Source organism: Ascaphus truei, chromosome 3, assembly GCF_040206685.1.
Source record: "Ascaphus truei isolate aAscTru1 chromosome 3, aAscTru1.hap1, whole genome shotgun sequence".
Lineage (NCBI taxonomy): Eukaryota > Metazoa > Chordata > Amphibia > Anura > Ascaphidae > Ascaphus > Ascaphus truei.
Window position 1 is genome coordinate 104,898,767 of NC_134485.1, and position 21,702 is coordinate 104,920,468.

At 44.6% G+C, this 21,702-nt stretch overlaps 1 protein-coding gene across 3 annotated transcripts in view; it reads right to left on the bottom strand.

Annotated features, from left to right (window-relative positions):
• Positions 1-21,702, bottom strand: part of NEK8 (NIMA related kinase 8) — a 71,766-nt gene that overhangs the window by 19,863 nt on the left and 30,201 nt on the right. For all 3 annotated transcript variants that reach the window (XR_012799789.1, XM_075589248.1, XM_075589249.1), the window contains exon 11: positions 5,298-5,448. Coding sequence is in view for 2 of the 3 variants with exons in the window: in XM_075589248.1 (XP_075445363.1) it covers positions 5,298-5,448 (151 nt within the window). In the remaining variant the exon portion in view is untranslated. The remainder of the gene's footprint in view (positions 1-5,297; positions 5,449-21,702) is intronic.

Genomic DNA, 21,702 nt, shown 5'->3' on the forward strand with positions numbered 1-21,702 from the left:
CAGGGCCCTCATTACCTCTTTGTATCTGTGCTCATCTGTATGTATACAGGCATACCCCGATTTAAGGACACTCACGAGTAAGGACATATCACCCAATAGACAAATGGCAGCTCGCGCATGCGCCTGTCAGCACGCCCTGAACAGCAATACCGGCTCCCTACCTGTACCGAAGCTGTGCGCAAGCGGGGAGACTATAGAGCCTGTTACAAATGCGTTATTTACATCAGTTATGCACGTATATGACGATTGCAGTACAGTACAAGCATCGATAAGTGGGAAAAAGGTAGTGCTTCACTAAGTACATTTTCGCTTTACATACATGCTCTGGACCCATTGCATACGTTAATGTGGGGTATGCCTTAATAAGTTTATACCTCCATTGTACCGAGCTACAGAATATGTTGGCGTTTTACAAATAAACGCGAATAATAATATATACACTGAGGAAAAGAAGTGGGGATGCACTCCTTGTCCATTGTACTGTTGGGTGCTCAGTTAGAGCAGATTCTGCTACGGCGCATATACAAGATAACTTCAACCTTTAGGCCACGGTCAGGGTCCGGATGAAGGTGTAGCTATACACAGAAAACGTTGATAGCAGCAATAAAAGTCACATTTCTGTTTTAATCTGAAATGATGGCGTACCCGGCTCTGTGTTTGTGAAGTTATTGTGTATATACACACTTGCACGGAGGCAGGTATACAATGCACTTTAGAAATAATTTGCCATCAATTACAATGATGAACTTTATTATTTTAACAATGCCAAAGCTCACTGAAATGCAGATGGTGAATACTGGGGAAAGGCTAATAATCAACAAGGTAATTGCTGCTATAGTGTTACTGATTAACTGGTATACAGATGAATCAGTCTTCTACACCATGTAAAGCTTCAGCTACAAAACTAGTTCCAGAAGAGTGATTTATGACATTGTAAAGTGTTTTCATTTGTTTACATTTCAACAGTACACTTAATAACATAGCTAGTAGCTTCATGTTATGTGACTTATTGAGGTTCCGGGCTGTGGTTATTAGAGACTTAGGGGCCTATTCTATAAGTCTTCATAAAAAAAAAGAAAAATCAGCGGGCCGTTTAATTCACCAGTTTTTTGAGCGTTGGTATTATGGTATTCAGAAACCCTGGATTACCTGTGATAGCAAAATTCCCGAAACGGGAGAGCAGCCGGCGGCGAGATGATCGCCTACCTCAAAAGGGCTTACTCTGCGATTTGTTCCAGCTGCAGAGAGCCGCCTCTCCCTGCGCATAGCTTGCCAACGATAGCAAGATTTTAATATACATTTTAATACTAGTGTAGACGAGGAGGGGGTCTCCGGAGCAGAACCACATTGATTTCAGGTCTGGGGACCCCCTGCTTCCCGAGATACAGGTCCCGTTATGGGGTGCCGGTATCTCCTATGCATTTAAATGTCTTGCGTCACGTGACCGCGGGAATAAAATGCATAGGAGATACCGGCACCCCATAACGGGGCCAGTATCTCGAGAGGCAGGGGGTCCCCGGATCTGAAATCAACACGGTTCTGCTCCGGAGACCCCCTGCTTATCTACATTGGTATTAAAATTTATATTAAAACAGCTTCATTACCTTAGCGGCTAGCCGCCAAGGCAATGAAGGGGTTAAACCTCAATAGCCTGTTTCTTGGGGCAGAGGAGGTGGATGAAGGGGGTAATAGTCCCAGGGTGGGTGCTTCGGCCTGCCTGGAAGGTTGCGGGAGGAGTTAACTCCTTCACTACCATAGCAGTGGGAACCGCTATGGTAATGAAGCGGTTAACCAGTCCCGCTAACCCCCGGAAGGCCTAAACGCCCATCCTTGGGGCTACTACCCCATCACCCAATCCCTCTACCCCCAAGAAACGCATGCGCGTGCCGCCGCCTACTACCCGCCCGCTACCTGCACGCCCGCCCGCAACCTGCACACCGCCGCCTACTGCCGCAACCTGCCCACCCACCCGCAACCTGCACGCCGCCACTTGAGGTGGGGAAGAGAGGGAGATGGGACATGCAGGGGGGGGTGATGTGAGGGAGATGGAACATGCAGGGGGGGGGGTGATGTGAGGGACATGCAGGGGGGGTGATGTGAGGGAGATGGGACATGCAGGGGGGGGTGATGTGAGGGAGATGGGACATGCAGGGGGGGGTGATGTGAAATGCAGGGTGGGTGATGTGAGGGACATGCAGGGTGGGTGATGTGAGGGACATGCAGGGGGGGTGATGTGAGGGACATGCAGGGGGGGTGATGTGAGGGACATGCAGGGGGGGTGATGTGAGGGACATGCAGGGGGGGTGATGTGAGGGACATGCAGGGGGGGTGATGTGAGGGAGATGGGACATGCAGGGGGGTCCTGGCATGGTTTTGTCCCGCATTCAGTTGTACTGCTGAATACTTTACTCCTCACCATAATATTCTTGAGATTATGGGGTTGTCTGTATGATAATAAGGGTGCTTCAGGGAAGACCAGTTGCAGTCTTGTATCTTCCTGGAGGATGGGTTGTAGTTTCCTGGCGATCTTGCGTAGGGCTCCTAGGTGTGGGTTATATGTGACCACCAAAGGTACCCTGTCGCTTGTCTCCTTCTGTTTGTATTCAAGGATATCACTTTTTGGTATTCTGGTGGCTTTGTGAATTTGCTGGTCTACAATTCTGTGGTTATATCCACGGTTTATAAAGTCTGATCTCAAGGCTTTAATCCGCTGGTCTCTGTCTGCTGTGTCGGAGCATATCCGGTTGTATCGTATGGCTTGACTGTAGATGGTTGCATGTTTGGTGTGTGTCGGGTGAAAGCTGTTGTCCCTCAAATAGCTGGCTCTGTCTGTAGGTTTGCGGTATACAGAAGTCTGTAGTTGGTTGTTTTTTATAGTAATGGTGGTGTCTAGGAAATGTACTTCATCCGGGGAATGGGTGAGTTTGAGGTTGATGGTCCGGTGGAACGTATTGACTGTGGGCTCTCCATTAATTTATATTCACACAGATACACACACACACACTCTTACATCACTTGCTTTCAGCAACCTTTTGACACCTCTAGCCATAAAACACATCCACACCGGGGGAAGGACCAGCACAAATAACATTCCAATAGGCACTGTTGTTAAGTACAGGCATACCCCGGTTTAAGGACACTCACTTTAAGTACACTCGTGAGTAAGTACATATCGTTCAATAGGCAAACGGCAGCTCGCGCATGCGCCTGTCAGCACGTCCTGAACAGCAGTACCGGCTCCCTACCAGTACCGAAGCTGTGTGCAAGCGGGGAGACTATAGAGCCTGTTACACGTGTTATTTACATCAGTTATGCACGTATATGACTATTGCAGTACAGTACATGCATCGATAAGTGGGAAAAAGGTAGTGCTTCACTTTTAGTACATTTTCGCTTTACATACATGCTCCGGTCCCATTGCGTAAGTTAATGTGGGGTATGCCTGTATACCTTTTGCTTGCTTCATTCATTGTAACATCGCCGGAAGAAGAGATCAGTGTATCTCGAAAGCTCGCACAAATAAAAGCATTTCGTTAGCCACACAACGGTATCATCTATTTATTTATTTTTTGATTATATATATATATATATATATATATATATATATATATATTGGGGGGGTCTTTTTAAAAATGTATTGGGGGGTCTTTTAAAAATGAATTGGGTGTCTTTTTTAAAAATGTATTGAGGCGGTGGGGGTCTTTTAAAAATTTATTGGCGGGGTATTTTTATTATGTATTGCGGGGTGGGGTTACATGTATTTAGAGGGGTGGGGTTTTTTGGTTTGTATTTTGTGGGGGGGATTGAGTGATAGTGGGGTAATTGACGGAAGGCAGGAGCGAGTGAGAGGAGAGGGAGTAAGAGTGAGACGCAGGGGAGATAAATACATGCGAGGCGGGAGGGGAGGAGAGTGAGTGAGACGGTGGGGAGAGAAATACATGGGTAGAGGGTGGGAAATAGAGGGGGTTCGTGAGGGGTGAAATTAACCTAAGACCGCGCTTATAGTGCCGGCGACGCTGACGTCAGGCTGCGGTTGCTACAAAAATCAAATTGACGTGACCAAGCCGCCGCGCCGTCCTGTCGCTCCAACTATAAGCGCACGTGACGGCGTCAATACGTTTGTTTTGACGCGACGTTGCCGGCACTATAAACGCGGCCTAATATGTGTCAGCCAGATAGGGGTTCCCCGAGATTTTTCAAAATTCTTCAAGGGTTCCTCCAAACAAAAAAGGTTGGGAATCACTGCACTATCTGTATAGCAGAACAAAAATAGTATGATACTAGAATCTACATTTGGGCTCTTCAACTAGGTCTCCAAAGGGGCCAGATCAGAAAACATTTATATGTAGAAGGGGCACTAGCCCCCAACCCCCCCTATGATGGCTCAGACTAGGTGTATTGAGGGAGGACTCGAACATTGGTCCACGCTCCGCCATGTGTGTGGAGACCCAGATCCTGATGAAGGTCATATCCGGCCCTGGCATGTCAGCCAGGGTTCCCAGATCCTGCAAAATCTTTGGGACTCACAGGCTGCTATTCTCTCCATTGTTAATATATATCAAACCCCGTTTTATAATATCAAGGTCTGGCACGGTTTGTTCATTCCAACACGCCGCAATCCAGCATCTAGTGGCCTGGAGAGGTCCAGCTGTTTAACAGGAACTCCCAATAGGATTCTCTAGTGACCAACAGTTGTATTTTATTTCTTACACCTAATTTTCTTCTTTTTTTATCTTGAGACATATTAAAACTTACATTTCATTTTCACTGCCCATTTGAGTGCATTCAAAGTTGAACGCTGGGATTTCATGCATCCACATTCATGCATCCACGGTTGTTAAGTAAACTGAACCTTTAAAGGAGTGGCTTTCTGCATAAAGCCCTGGTATACCTAATAACCCTTTGCTTACTTCTCAGCCTAGGTGTCACTGAATAATGCAGGTCCACATCACCCATGCCACTTCTTGGCTTTTTACCAAGCTTTGCAACTGGAAGATTGACCTAGACAATAAATACTTTCCATGTCCCCATGCTGCCTTGGTGGCCAGTACTGATCTTACTATGAGTTTTTGCCCGGAAGTCATCAAAGTGCGATCTGCTGCACCGTGCCTGATTCGGACATGAAAGTTAATGGTGGATATCGCCTACTCGGTCGTGAAACAGCAAATCGCACTTTGATGACTTCTGGGCTTTGCATGCACGAGAACAAAGATATCTGCCGCTTGATTCAACTGCAGTCTGCAAAACTATGAGCCAGGAAAGTCACCTCGTGCTGAAGCGGTTACAGTCCCGCTCACCTGTTACTCCCACAGGACAGAATCTGATTTCCCACTGTAAGAACCATAGAGCTGTCGATGCCGCACACGACTCTCTGAGCTTCGTACTCCAACGGGATGGCTACCTGCTGAGGGGAATTATGGGACTCTTGATTACCCAACCCCAGCCGTCCTACAGAGCGGAGAGGAAAGAGAAGCCAGTTGTTTTTCCAGTATTAAAAGCGCCAATCCAATTTGGCAAATTTATTTTGAATTTAAAAACAATATATATTACAGGAGTGAAGCAGGGGGTTTCCGGGGCTGAACCCCATTAATTTCAGCCCAGGGGACCTCTTGCTTCCAGATACTTACCTCCGTAGGGGGTGCTCTGCTCGGCTAACAGAGATCATGTAATGGCCACCTTTCAAAGCTCACGCACTCTGCGAGCCAACAGGAAGACGTGACATCATCTTGTGCGGCTTCCTAATGTCCAGCGTGACGTGGGAGCTTTGAAAATCACAGAGATATTGGCATCCCCTTTGGAGATACTGTAGGTACCTCAAGAAGCAGGGTGTCCCCAGAGCTGAAATTAATGGGGTTCAGCTCCAGAGACCCCCTGCTTCAAACCTTTGGTAGAAAAAAAATACATGGCTGTGACGGTAGTGAGGGTTTGGCCCGGGATTAACGGGGTTACCCCCCAAGGGCCCCCCTCTAACCTCACCAGGGAGACAAGGGGTTAACTGGGCTGAGGCCCAGAAATGTGATTTAACCCTTGTTATAACATGAAAATGTATTTTCCCCTGTTCCATTGTAATGTCTGGTTAATCAGTGTCTGCATAACACACACACTGGGACTTAAGGGGTTAATAAGCTACAGCTTAAGAAAATACCCCGGTATTGTGTCTTTTCAGAGAATCTGGACTTCAAAAGGCTTAATTGAAGTTGAATGTGAAAAGCAGAAGGTTTTTTTTTTAGTGTACAGTATGTTAATACCGGTTTGCAGGCAGCTAGTGTGTATTGTGAACATTATAACTCACACTAACAAAGGCCTCTGATTAAGAAGGTCTGGGCTTAGGTGTGACACATAGCACCAGTGAGCAAAAGGTAATGCCCTAATTGTTTATGCAAGACCCAGGAAGGATCAACAGGTACAGGCATACCCCGGTTTAAGGACACTCACTTTAAGTATACTCGCGAGTAAGTACATATCGCTCAATAGGCAAACGGCAGCTCGCGCATGTGCCTGTCAGCACCTCCTGAACAGCAATACCGGCACCCTACCTGTACGGAAGCTGTGCGCAAGTGGGGAGACTATAGAGCCTGTTACACATGCGTTATTTACATCAGTTATGCACGTATATGATGATTGCAGTACAGTACATGCATCAATAAGTGGGACAAAGGTAGTGTTTCACTTTAAGTACATTTTCGTTTTACATACATGCTCCGGTCCCATTGCGTACGTTAATGCGGGGTATGCCTGTAATTACCTAGTTGATTATGCGAAAAGCTACAAGCCTACTTCAAAAGGTTTTATTGATGGGGGTAGGGGTGGGCTACCCCAAACAGGATATCTGAATGGGTGACCTTATTAAATATAAGAATACTATGAGATGTCCTTGGCTGAAAAGGATAAGAATTACATATTTGTATTCGTGGGATTTAGCATATCTTTGGAAGTCCAAACACTGTATATGTACCTGCTGCTAAATGCCAGATATTAATATCTCTATTAATTTTCATATTACACTGTAATGTAGGGTCTCTCTGCGAGCGTCAGGTGTCAAGGATGGTATTAATATATCTCACCTGACTGTGTGTATTACGGAACGGAAGTTATGCAATGATTTGCAGTAAATATGAAATTTTGGTTGAGTTCTGAAAGACTGCAACCCCCCCTGTTATGATAATGAGCAGGGAAGAGGATGTTTTCTGTAAACGTGGTAACTCACACTTACACACCAAGGTTTCCTGCAGGAGTGAACATGACAAATGTCCACCCTGCTTCAAAGGGTTTATTGATGGGGGGGCTACCCCAAGCTGGAAGTCCAAAATGAGCTTCAAAAGCTTCAAAGGGACTTTTGCTAGACGGCACGGCGCCATATCTGGGAAAGAGGGGGTTAAAATGATATATAAGTCAGAACCACCCTTTACCCATTGTTGTTCATGATGTTCATGCAAAGTTCTTCATTGTTCTTGATGCAAATGATCTTCATGCATGCATGTATCCTGCCTGTTTTGCTGTGATGTCAACTGAACTATGGGAGAAGTGGCCAGTCTGTAATCCTGCTGGCTTTCTTGCCATAATCTTTAAGTAAGTGTCTATATTTTGCCTGTTATTTGTACATTATTGTGTGTTCACCTTTATCAAGGAATAAAATCACTTTATTATATCTTAAGTCTCGTCCCAGTTCAAACCCAGGTATATATATATATTTATATATAGTTTTGGTGTAAATTACAACTTGTCACAAGCTACCGTGACAATGGCTTGGATTGCTCCTTTAAAAACAGCAGACTCACTTCCGGGAGGTAGAGCTCTAAGATGGCTGCATTTCTCCGGAGTATTTGTTCGGCCTACTACCAATCCACAGACATCGCTGTTATACTACAGCAAAAGGGCAGATTAAAAGGTGCCGTTAGGGAGTGTACCATCAGCCTGCTTTACGGAGACCATTATTAATCTGCTCGGTCTTTCCCCCCAGAAGTCAATACTTAAAAGAAATTCGGAGGCCTGCCTCGTGGCCCCAGTAGCAGTTTCAGGGAAGCACATGCTCAGGGCCTGCTTATTACGTAAACTGTCTCTGCGAGTGGCCAGCCGGCTCTGGTGATCCTTACCTGCTCTATCCCATCTGCTGTAAGTTCTGGTGCATGTGCTGTGGGACCTACTAGCTGTGGACAGAGCTTTGGGTGAGCCCGGAGTAGTGTGGAAGTAATCTGCCTGCCAGCCGTTGCATCATGGCTCAGAGACCAGAGATTCTCACTGCAATGTCTGCCTTGCCGGCTAAAATGGATGATATATGCACGCAGACCAGGCTGGTGCTTCAGAAAGCAAATGGCCCGCGTTGCCATGACAAAGTGACATCACGGCGCCAAGTTGCACTATTTGACGCCTCGCAGCCATGTTGACGGGATTTGCAGGGGGAGATGCTGGAAGATGCCGCTGCCCGGAGATTTTTCAAGAAAACCCATGGCCCGGAGATACGTGGCCGATACGTGTCCGAGTCAAACCCGGAGTGGTGGCAACCCTGCTGATGGTACAGATGGTACAAATTATTGAACAAAATATTAATCAAAGCTTATCTACACTGAAAAGAGAACTTGCTGAAATAATGGGCATCTCCATTCAACAAGTGACCGTGCCTGCAAAACATGGTCAAGAACAGCCACTGCCACAGTTCAACTCCATCATGAATACCCCAGGGTGGCAATGCTGCAGATCATCAATACACAGCGTCAGGACAAGAGACAAGACCTAGCAACATGAATGTCTCTGGCTTACCTTATATCAGGGGTGAGCAAACTGGGGGCAAGGGGGTGCGGCGCTTACAGAGGCCGCGCGCTCTTCCCCACACCATTTAAATAAAATGCCGGGGGAACGCGCAAGGCCTCTGTATGTCTCTTACCTTCTCTTCGGTGGCTTCCGTTGCCATGTCACCATGACAACGCGAGCGCGTGAGGCCTCTATATGTCTCTTACCTTCTCTTTGGCGGCTTCTGGCGACGCATAACGTTGCCGATGCCAGATGTAATGGTCAACCAGCCATTGCTTAAAGGCCTAACTATAGTGCACAAAAAAAAAAAATCAGAGAGTGGCGCTCAAACGTGGATGTAATGTGTGATTAAATGGAAATCCTAATGCAGGACTCACGTGCCAAAAATAAGGATGTGTCAATAAATGAGAACAACCCAGCAAGTGACACTATGTGTCATATAGTGAAACAATAATAAATAATGTCCATACAAGTGAATACAATGAAGTATGTTAAAAATATGTACTCCTCCACTCTGACCCTGAACCAGATATGTTCCAAATGTCCAAATAAGCTAGAGTCCACAAACCAGGGGAGCGGAGGACATGTACCAGGGAGAGAGGGAGAAATGGACATAGAGTAGTACAGTATATCAAAACTTCAATATAAAATTATAAAATCGAGATGGTGAAAAAAATATCATATGCAAACCCCGGCATATTGTCAGAAATGATCCATTGCTGAAGGATGTGGTGCCGGAAAAACGTAATGTAACATTTCAGAGAGCAAATAATATTAAAAAGAGATTAGCTGCTCCAAGTGCTCTATCGATTATCAAGGAGCCTAGGAATAACGGGCTAGCCCAAACAAAAGCGTTCTTTGGCTGTCCGACTTGTGAAGCATGTCAGCATAGAGCACAAGACAAATTTAATTTGGTCTCTAATGTTACGAAAGCGAGCTTTAAAATTGAGAAATGAATTACTTGCCAGACAGATTACGTGGTCTCCAATATGTGGGCAAAAAAAACAGACCTGTAAAGGTTAGGATGCTAGAGCACCTAGGTAACATCAGAAGGAAAATGCCAACTCTAAACAATGTTTCTAAACATTTTATGATGCACCATCAGGCGGACCTAAAGGCCTAAAATTTTTTGCAATTGAACATATTGTCCCTCATTGGAGAGGAGGGTATATGGTATATGCTCTGTAAACGACATTGCTTCATCTTTTAGAAAGGTAAGGAGCGATACGTTGTGGAGGCCAGTGGCAGGATGTACAATGCGTCTCTGGTGATTCTGCGCCATTGATCTCGATTTAGGGCGGCTTTTTGGGCTCCGGCTACTGCGAAGTGGAGCGGTTTGAGATCTTGCGCTACCTGGTTCGACCACGTTTTCTTTGGAGTCCACTTTCCAGCCTATGGGTCGTGTGGTGTTGAGGTACTGGTATGGTAGTCTTGTGATTATCCAGATTGGAGAGGATAGGGACCAATATTTATCCAGAAGGGAGACCTTCTGGATACATAAATTGAAAACTCTTGTCCCTCGGGGACTAAACGTTGATAATGAACTGGGGGTCTTTCTATCCTTGCTCTCTATTAATATACATTATAGTTGTGTGAAAAAGAAAGTACACCCTTGTTGAATTCTATGGTTTTACATATCAGAACATAATAACAATCATCTGTTCCTTAGCAAGTCTTAAAATTAGGTAAATACAACCTCAGATGAACAACAACACATGACATATTACACGCCATGTGTGAAAAACCAAGTACTAAGTAATTTTTAGACCTGCTAAGGAACAGATGATTGTTATTGTCCTGATATGTAAAACCATAGAATTCAACGAGGGTGTACGTTCTTTTTCACACAACTGTATGGTGATGTTCCTTTCCTGTTAATTCCATACCACTCCTAAGTGGTGCATTTTTCAAACATATGTCTTTAATATAGCTCCTTATATCTGACACTATAAAATTCCATAGACGTATATTGAGTCCAGTATAACTGGCATTTAGCGATGTCTCTCTTTGGATATTTTCATACTCCGCCTCAAGAGGTGTGTGCTGTGACTGTTTGTGTAGAACTGAGTTCCCTCCATCTAACACCGCGTATTTTCTGAGACATATATCTAATCAATTGTGAATTATCTGGTCCAGATACCACTGTGTACTGGATAAAATGTGGAATTGATGAGTGTATATATGAGACAATTTTACGATAATCATATTTTTGAATTTGGAAGTATTTGTGACCAAACACACCACGATTTCACTTATGGAGGTGTGTGAGATATACAGTATATATCTATCCACAACTCCCAGACTACGTGGAATAATAAATGCACACTGGTGATGGTGAATATCAAAAAGTTATGCCTTATACTGTTTCTAATGCCTGTTTTTTTTTATTTCTCTCTCGTTGCATAAATATTTCCATTGGGATCCCCCATCAATTATGAGGATATGATATTATACACTATGGGGATCCATTAGTTTAGTTAGGATCATTGGGTGATTTTTTCTATTTTATCTATGTTAAATGTATTCAATATTTTTAGAATATATTTGTGCATATAGATTCTATTTTATGTTATTTTTATATGATGTATGTTCATTTTTTTATTCTGTATTTTTTGCGTGTTATCGTTAGGTTTTTATTACTATGTATAAAATTGTTTATGTGTATTAAGTGCTTATTTGATTAGTAGTCCTCTGCACTGCATCTTTATGATCAAAACTAGTAATCATTAGAGTCCAGACTACGGTGGGGTACTTATAGCTCAGTAGCTGTATGTGGGGGCCAGATTATCCTGATGAAGCTGCTTGGCAGAGAAACGTGTTGAGCAAGTTTGCAACGGCCCCATCGAAGACTCAGGAGAGGAGCAGTGCAGAAGGAGCGTTCCCCTGGTTACCTAGCGACTGGACCGGACCCAGGAAGTGACATCATCGGTAGACGAGGCTCCGTCGAGGGTGATGAGAACTTGACTCGCCTCGCTTGTAGGAACCACCGATTTAGCACTACCAATGTCTATATTGTTTTACCTAATGTAGGCCTCTAATTCAAAGGGTCATTGGGGGGCTTTTATTAGCTGATATAAAGTTTTATTACGGTCTGCACTATCATTGCCTTTTCCTTTCTGGATCACCGGTACGAGTGATACACAGTCACCTCATCTGCCACAGTTTTGGAAATCCCAGATTACTCCACTGGTTTGTGAGTGTAACCATTGGAGATTGTACTCATCCATTTCATTGTTTTGATATACTACTCTATGTCAGTGTCTCCCTCTCTCCCTGGTACATGTCCTCCGCTTCCCTGGTTTGTGGACTCATTGCTTAAAGGCCTGAGAAGAACTCCCTTAGCAGGCCAATTCTGAATGCTAAATGTACCTTACCAGCAGCGGACTCAGACTACAACTTCCATCTTGAGCCACCACATGCCGCCTTATCGCCGCTCAAAAGCTCAGCCCATGTCCAGTCATGAAAACGTCACTGAGCTGGCATAGAAAAATGACTAAAAATGACTTCAAAATCCTACAAGAGAAAGGTTTCTCCCTTCCTCCTCGACCATAAACTTTTACTTTTCAAAATGACCCAGTGCTGGTCCCTGAGAGAGGACGTGCTTTACTGCCAATAGCTTGAAAATGCTGAAACATGAACGCCTGATTCTTGTGTACAGAAAAGAACAGCTCTTCACGATTGATCCGCTCGCAATGGACATTCCGCTTTCCTTCGGAAATAATCTCCTATATTATAGACAAGCATTTAATACTCACGGCTAAAGAGTTAAAGTTTGACTCTGCTTGAGCGGTCTGTTTGTGGATTCTCTTCGCAAGGTCCTAGACACAATTGTGTTTGTTGTTTTCCTGTTCTATGTTGTTTTATGATGATATATTGATTCTGTTATTAGCTTGGCTGCTTAACTGTTGTTGAAAGATGTGACTCTGGAAGAAGTTCATTTTATCTTTTTATTGTTCTGCTAATAGGGTGGCCAGGTGGCTTGTCCAAAAATACTGGACACAATGGTGAAAGGTGCAACGCACGCGAGAATCGGTGGTGAGAAAGAATGTTATTTATAAATGACCTGACTTATGTAATTTTTTCTACATTTCAATCCAACTTTTCACCAATTTATATTCTGTTTCGTAAAAAATCTGGGAAGGGATCTTGGGAGGGAGTGCACTTCGGAGGATTTTTTTAGGAAATAGAATATGAAATGGTGCAAATTGATGCAAATTGGTGCATGTGAAAGTGAAATTTAGAACAAATTAGGTAATGGTCAGATCATTTATAAATAACTGACCTGCAGTCATACAGGTCCATGGTGAGCAATACTGCACCCCTCCTCATCCTCTCTCCCCTTACCCTCTCACCCTCTCCTCATTATCTGTCACCCCCCTACCTCCATCCTCTCTCTCATCCCCCTCCCTTCATCCTCTCTCACCTCCCTCCCTTTATCCGCTCTCATCCCCCCCTCCCTTCATCCTTTCATCCCCCCATCCCTTCATCCTTTCATCCCCCCCCCTTCATCCTCTCATCCCCCCTCCCTTCATCGTGCAAACCCATAGGCGCCAGTAGGTCTGCTGGACATCAGATTTCAAAGCAACCAGAGGATGCCCAGAGGTTTAAATGACATTTGGTCGGCGGGGAAAAGTGGAGTACTAGGTCCGGAGATCAATGGCAGTCCTCCGGGATGCCACTTGTTCTGCCAGACCTAGGGTTGCCTGCCCAGCGGGTGGCATTGGGATAGCTGGGGGGAGATGTGGCAGGCTTGCGCATGTCTCTTGGCTGTTTCAAATTTCCCGCTGACCCGGCTTAGCTCTAATTGGCCGCTTGAGAAAGTTCCCACGCGCTGATTGGTAATCCGGTCTTCTTCTATTTTGTGAATGAAGCAGAGAATACCATAAGAAGCCGTGAGCCAATCAGATTGTGTGTTCCCATTGAGTCTGAGCTGAAAGCACACTACAACAAATAAGAACAGGACACAGCCTCACCTCTCTCTGCTACCTGATTTTCCTCCACTCTTTGGCTCCACCCCCAGGCTCCTGCCACCTCCTCCTGATTGGCTGCTGCTGTGTATTGCAGCCAATCAGGATGGAGGAAACGGCCCAGCCCCCTAGCAGCAGCAGCCCTGCTCTATCCCTTCTCAGGGGAAATCCCGGGATTGGTTACCGTCCAGAGAGGTAATACCGGACACATACATGCCCAGAGAGGTAATACCGGGCACATACATGTCCAGAGAGGTAATACCGGACACATACATGTCTAGAGAGGTAATACCGGACACATACATGTCCAGAGAGGTAATACCGGACACATACATGTCCAGAGAGGTAATACCGGACACATACATGCCCAGAGAGGTAATACCGGACACATACATGCCCAGAGAGGTAATACCGGACACATACATGCCCAGAGAGGTAATACCGGACACATACATGCCCAGAGAGGTAATACCGGGCACATACATGCCCAGAGAGGAAATACCGGGCACATACATGCCCAGAGAGGTAATACCGGAAACATACATGCCCAGAGAGGTAATACCGGGCACATACATGCCCAGAGAGGTAATACCGGGCACATACATGTCCAGAGAGGTAATACCGAACACATACATGCCCAGAGAGGTAATACCGGACACATACATGCCCAGAGAGGTAATACCGGGCACATACATGTCCAGAGAGGTAATACCGAACACATACATGCCCAGAGAGGTAATACCGGACACATACATGCCCAGAGAGGTAATACCGGACACATACATGCCCAGAGAGGTAATACCGGACACATACATGCCCAGAGAGGTAATACCGGACACATACATGCCCAGAGAGGTAATACCGGACACATACATGCCCAGAGAGGTAATACCGGACACATACATGCCCAGAGAGGTAATACCGGACACATACATGCCCAGAGAGGTAATACCGGGCACATACATGCCCAGAGAGGTAATACCGGGCACATACATGTCCAGAGAGGTAATACCGGGCACATACATGTCCAGAGAGGTAATACCGAGCACATACATGCCCAGAGAGGTAATACCGAACACATACATGCCCAGAGAGGTAATACCGGACACATACATGCCCAGAGAGGTAATACCGGACACATACATGCCCAGAGAGGTAATACCGGACACATACATACCCAGAGAGGTAATACCGGACACATACATGTCCAGAGAGGTAATACCGAGCACATACATGTCCAGAGAGGTAATACCGGGCACATACATGTCCAGAGAGGTAATACCGGGCACATACATGTCCAGAGAGGTAATACCGGGCACATACACTGGCGACACACTTTATTCGAGCTTGGCTAGTCCCACGAATTCGGGTATACCCGGGTGTATTGAGGTTTGTGACTGTTTTCTGCCCGAGTACATTGAGTTATTTTTCAGGCAGGGATTGAAGCATTTTATTCCCGCTGGCTGCAATACTGCACAGTATATATATATACACTGCATTACAATTCATGAATTTATGCCATCTGGTAGACACCCGAAGCATTGCAGCCTATTAAATCCTAATCATCCTCATTTAACAGATCAGCCGCCCATCAGCCAGGCATGAACCCAGGCTGGGAAGGCAAATGCAACGGGGCTTGTCAGAGGTGAGGAGCGGCGCATTCCAGGTATCTGCCAGGTACATACCGGGTATTTGCTCGAATAAAGTGTGTCGGTGCAGTACATGTCCAGAGAGGTAATACCGGACACATACATGTCCAGAGAGGTAATACCGAGCACATACATGTCCAGAGAGGTAATACCGGACACATACATGCCCAGAGAGGTAATACCGAACACATACATGCCCAGAGAGGTAATACCGGACACATACATGCCCAGAGAGGTAATACCGAGCACATACATGCCCAGAGAGGTAATACCGAACACATACATGCCCAGAGAGGTAATACCGGACACATACATGCCCAGAGAGGTAATACCGAACACATACATGCCCAGAGAGGTAATACCGGACACATACATGCCCAGAGAGGTAATACCGGACACATACATGCCCAGAGAGGTAATACCGGACACATACATGCCCAGAGAGGTAATACCGGACACATACATGCCCAGAGAGGTAATACCGGACACATACATGTCCAGATAGGTAATACCACACACAAACATGTCCGGTATTCTCTCATTTTTTACCGGACAGAGTAACCAAATACGGGGCTGTCTGGTTCAATGCCGGACACCTGGCAACCCTGTCTGCTAAAGTTATAAATGCTGAGGATTTAATACTAGCTTCTATTATCCTGGCAGATCAGGTAACTCAGTACAGGCATACCCCGCTTTAACATACGCAATGGGACCAGAGCATGTATGTAAAGTGAAAATGTACTTAAAGTGAAGCACTGCCTTTTTTCCACTTTACAATGCATGTACTGTACTGCAAACATTATATATGTGCTTAACTGATGTAAATAATGCATTTGTAACCAAAATAAATACAGTAGGCTTTATTAAAATAAAATGAATGGGAGCAAGCAAGGAGGTGAGAGGCGCGCACGCGGGTCAGTACTGTATAGCAGCTCTCTCACACATTCAGTCACGCACTCAGTCAGTCACACACACACATTCAGTCACGCACGCATTCAGTCACGCACTCAGTCAGTCACACACACGCATTCAGTCACGCACTCAGTCAGTCACACACACACACGCATTCAGTCACACACACGCATTCAGTCACGCACTCAGTCACACACGCATTCAGTCACGCACTCAGTCACACATACGCATTCAGTCACGCACTCAGTCAGTCACACACACACATTCAGTCACGCACGCATTCAGTCACGCACTCAGTCAGTCACACACACGCATTCAGTCACGCACTCAGTCAGTCACACACACACACGCATTCAGTCACACACACGCATTCAGTCACGCACTCAGTCACACACGCATTCAGTCACGCACTCAGTCACACATACGCATTCAGTCACGCACTCAGTCAGTCACACACACGCATTCAGTCACGCACTCAGTCACACACACGCATTCAGTCACACACACGCATTCAGTTACGCACTCAGTCAGTCACACACACGCATTCAGTTACGCACGCATTCAGTCACACACAGTCACACACAGTCACACACACACACACACACACACACACACACACACACACACACACACACACACACACACACACACACACACACAAGCAAAGATTGCAGCAGAAGATCTTCTCCTTCCCCTCAATGTTGCTCCGTAATTCACATCACATGCAAAGCTTCGCAGAGCTCTGAGGAGGGAGGAGGGAGGAGGGAGGGAGGAGGGAGGGGGGAGAAGGAGGAGAGCGGAGGAAGCAGAGTCAGGGGCGGAATCACTGATTTAGCTGCTGCTTTATGGAGCGTGAGTGCAGGGGGAACGGAGACAGATGGGAGGGCAGAGGGAACAGGGAGATCGAGCGCACCATAATGAAGACAAGCATGAAGGAGGTTACAGGAGTGTTGAGGTGCGCACGCCGCCCCCTGGTGTCCGTACTCGCGAAGCACGCGTACGTACACAGGGGTATGGTGCAACTAAAAATAAATGTACGTACTTGAGTGTACGTAAAGCGGGTTTACGTAAAATGGGGTATGCCTGTATATAGGGACTTTAAACACCCCCCGGGATCTCTGGAAGCTTGTGAATCGTCTCACAAAATCTCAACAACCTCAGTGCGCAGCCATCCCATTCTGCCTTCAGTTTTCTGCCAGGTGTTTTAGTAGAACTCCTGCACTATATTTTCATCCTAGCGGCACCCAACATTCAAGTTCTTAGAACATAAATAATACTTAAGTAATAATCCCTGAAGAACAGGGCATTACTGGCCAATAATGCCCTGTTCTGAGGGGATTATTACTATTATGGGCTAAATGTAGGCTTATTTTTAATTTTTCATAAAAAAGATAAATTTTTGTAGTTATATTGATTTTTATCAGCATGATTGTCTACATTCTTATGCTTTTACTGCAAGTTTATTAAAAGGAAATTGTACATATACAGACCCCTCCACACACACACACACACACACACACACACACACACACACACACACACACACACACACACACACACACACACAGCAGCCCCCCCTCTATACACACAAACACACACTGCAACCCCCCTATATACACAAACACACACTCTGCAGTCCCCCCTACACACTGTGCAGCCCCCTCCTCTACATCCACAAAACACACTGCAGACACACACACTAACAAAGCAGACTGCTGCCCCCTCTACATCCATAAAACACACCAGCAGCCCCCCTCTACACCCACTGCAGCCCCCATGTAAACCCACACACTGCAGACACACACACACACACACACACAAAACACTCTGCACCCCTCCTCCACCAACAAAACACACACTGCAGCCATCCCTCTGCACCTACAAAACACACACTGCAGCCATCCCTCTGCACCTACAAAACACACACTGCAGAGGCACACAAATCAACAAAACAGACTCTGCCACCTCTACATTCAAAAGACACACACCAGCAGCCCCCCACTCATCACCCACTGAAGCCCCCTTTAAACCCACACTGCAGACACACACTAACAAAACACTCTGCATCCCTCCTCCACCCACAAAACACACACTGAAGCCACACACACACTGCAACCCCCTCTACAAGAACAAAACACACACAGCAGAAACACACCAAGACTCTGCTGCCCCCTCTACTCCCACAAAACACACACCAACAGAAGATACACACTAATAAAACACTCTGCTGCCCCCTTTACACCCACAAAACACACTCAGCAGACACACAAACCTTTCCCTTCACTCTCCTGTGCGGAGCTCTCTGCAGACAGGGTGGGGGAGGAGTCAGTGCCTTCTGTCCAATCACCTCCCCTGTCTAAGTGCAAATTTCACTCTTTGTGAATGAAACCTGAAAGCTAATTGGCTGAAAAACTTGGCAAGCTGCCAAAAATTCCGGCCCATTACTGATTGGATAATGCCCGGAATTTTAACCAATCAGAGAGCAGGGATTTCAATAATGCCCTGAATTTACCAGCTTTAGCCTATAATTTGAAATAACTAGAGGGGGGGAAAAAGGGGCTTTATAATTTACCAGATATACAGTATGCACCCCTGATAAGGGCACATGATATGCATGTTATGTTTGTATGTCACTATCTTGCACTGCTCTGTTAATCGTGTCTATGTGAAATTGTATCTTACTGTATTGTAACAAAGCCTGCTAATAAATAAATAAAGGTTACAAAATAAAACAGCTGACTGCGATGGGCTCAAATGAATTACACTAGTAACGCCAGCAAATGAATGATCTTTATAATATTTTTTCCATTGTACAGTAGTAGAGCTTTAAAAATGGCAGAGCTATGTAGGGAGCAAACAACTAAACATTGTAACCAATTTACTAATGTCATCAGCTTCCTTAGAAAGATTCAAAATCACCATTAAAGTAACCGTTTTACTTCTTTAATAAATGTGTTTCTCCCGGTACACGAATGCAAATCACATCCTTATGTTTCTGTTTTACCAATAATGGCTTCGTAATTACTTTGCACGCAAAGAACAAAACTAAATTAATAATGTACCTGTGCCTTAGAGACCTGAAAGTCGTAATCACCAAAAGATATTAAATAAAGATTGTAAAAAAATATTTAAAATTAAAAAAAAAAACACAAACAAAAAAAACCACAGGTTTTATTTACCATGGAAATGTTTAAAAAATGATGATAAAAAAAAAAAAAAAAAGATGTTGGTTTTAATCTTATTAGTTGGGGCAGGAAAGAAGCATTTTTCAGAATATAAAGAACATGATGACAAAGGTAGAGAAATATTGGGCATTATTCTATAAAATCATTTATATCGCACCTTATACTACACGGCCCATTGACTAAGGCTATATGGTAGGAAGTACTTATTTATTGAAAATGTAGTGGATGCATGGAACAGCTTTCTATCAGTGGTGGTAAGAACAAATACAGTAGAAAAAGCAGGGAGGCCTGGTGCGCGCCAGCTCGGCGTGGGACAGAAGGATAGAAGCCAGAGAGGACTGGCAGTCGGGCCTGGCCAGAGGTCGGGCTCAACTTACAGACCATCCATAAGGTAAGTCTGTTTTTTTAAATATGTATTGGGGGTCTTGTTTATATGTATTGGGGGTGGGGGTCTTTTTAAAATGTATTGGGGGGTGGGGGTCTTTTTAAAATGTATTGGGGGTGGGGGTCTTTTTAAAATGTATTGGGGGTGGGGGTCTTTTTAAAATGTATTGGGGGAGGGGGTCTTTTTAAAATGTATTGGGGGAGTGGGGAGCTTTTTAATATGTATTGGGGGAGTGGGGAGCTTTTTAATATGTATTGGGGGAGTGGGGAGCTTTTTAATATGTATTGGGTGGATGAGGTTATATGTATTTTGTGGGTGGGGATTGAGTGAGTAGGGTAGTTGACGGAAGGTGGGGGCGAGTGAGAGGAGAGAGGGGGAGAGGGAGTGAGGAAAAGAGGGAGTAAGACTGAGACGCAGGGGACAGAAATACATCTGAGGTGGGAGGGGGGATGATTGAGGAAGAGGGAGTGAGACGGGGGGAGTGAAATACATGGGAAGAGGGTGGGAAATAGAGGGGACTCGTGAAGTGTGAAATGGGGGGGCTCGCAATACCGCTGGGGCGGGGGGGGGCCCGGACGTAACTAGTCCTGGGCCCCGGGAAATCTATCTGCAGCCCTGCCCCCACACTCCTGAAAGCTCCTCCTGATTGTCTGCATTAGCCAGCAGTATGATGGAAGAAGCTAGAACAGGTGAAAAAAGGCAGTGCACTGCCTGTAATGAATGGAGGAGGCTAATGATAGCAAAAACAACCTTTTAATGAATAAAAGGATCAAACATCACCCCTGGGTCATCCAGAAAACGCACACCTACGCGTTTTGGGCCGTGCGTACACCTACCCAATCGGAGCGCTCCCCCTTCGTTTCCCTTTCCTAATAGGACCTGAAGACCATAGAACAAGAATAAACTTTATTAGTTCCCCCAGAGACACTCAGGGAACAACCAGGGGTAAAGGAGCAGAGCTTCCGATTGGCCCAGAGTAATGAGCATTTGAACAATAAAACCTTAAGAAAAAAAAGGGAAAACACATGACAAAAACAATATTAAAACCAAAATTAGCATAAAAAACGTCACCTACTACACTATACCAATCCCTAAATCTAACTAAATAAGTACTCTACTTAAAAGAATTTGTATATAACAATATCAATATCCCTATATACATATGTGAAAATATGAATATACATATTAAACAAAGAAAAAGGAAGCATATAAAAAACACCCTATTGTTTATATAAACATGCTAATACTTTAGTGTATTGGTATGGTCAATTATATACACTTCAAAATAAGGTTATGTATTTTTATTATAGTCTTTGATGTTCTCTTTACACTTACACTTTTTTTCTTTAATTATTCCGTGTGTTCTTTAATTATACATCTATGTCTTGTCCACTTTACCCCTCTCATAGAAAATACATGTTATATATAGGATTACCAGATGAGGGGGACATGGTGCTGTTTTTTTGTATTATTTTTTTGTATTTTGTTTTATCTTAATTTTATTTTATTGATTATACTAATATTGGATTGGTTAATCTTAATAGAAGGGTCTATTCACTTAAATGGTGGATATGTCAATACAGCATATGGTGGTTATCAATAGGGTGGTTTTTATATGCTTCCTTTTTCTTATTTTAATATGTATATTCATATTTTCACATATGTATATAGGGATATTGATATTGTTATATAAAAATTATTTTAAGTAGAGTACTTATTTAGTTAGATTTAGGGATTGGTATAGTGTAGTAGGTGACGTTTTTTTGCTAGTTTTTTATGCTAATTTTGGTTTTAATATTGTTTTTGTCATGTGTTTTCCCTTTTTTTCTTCTTAAAGTTTTATTGTTCAAATGCTC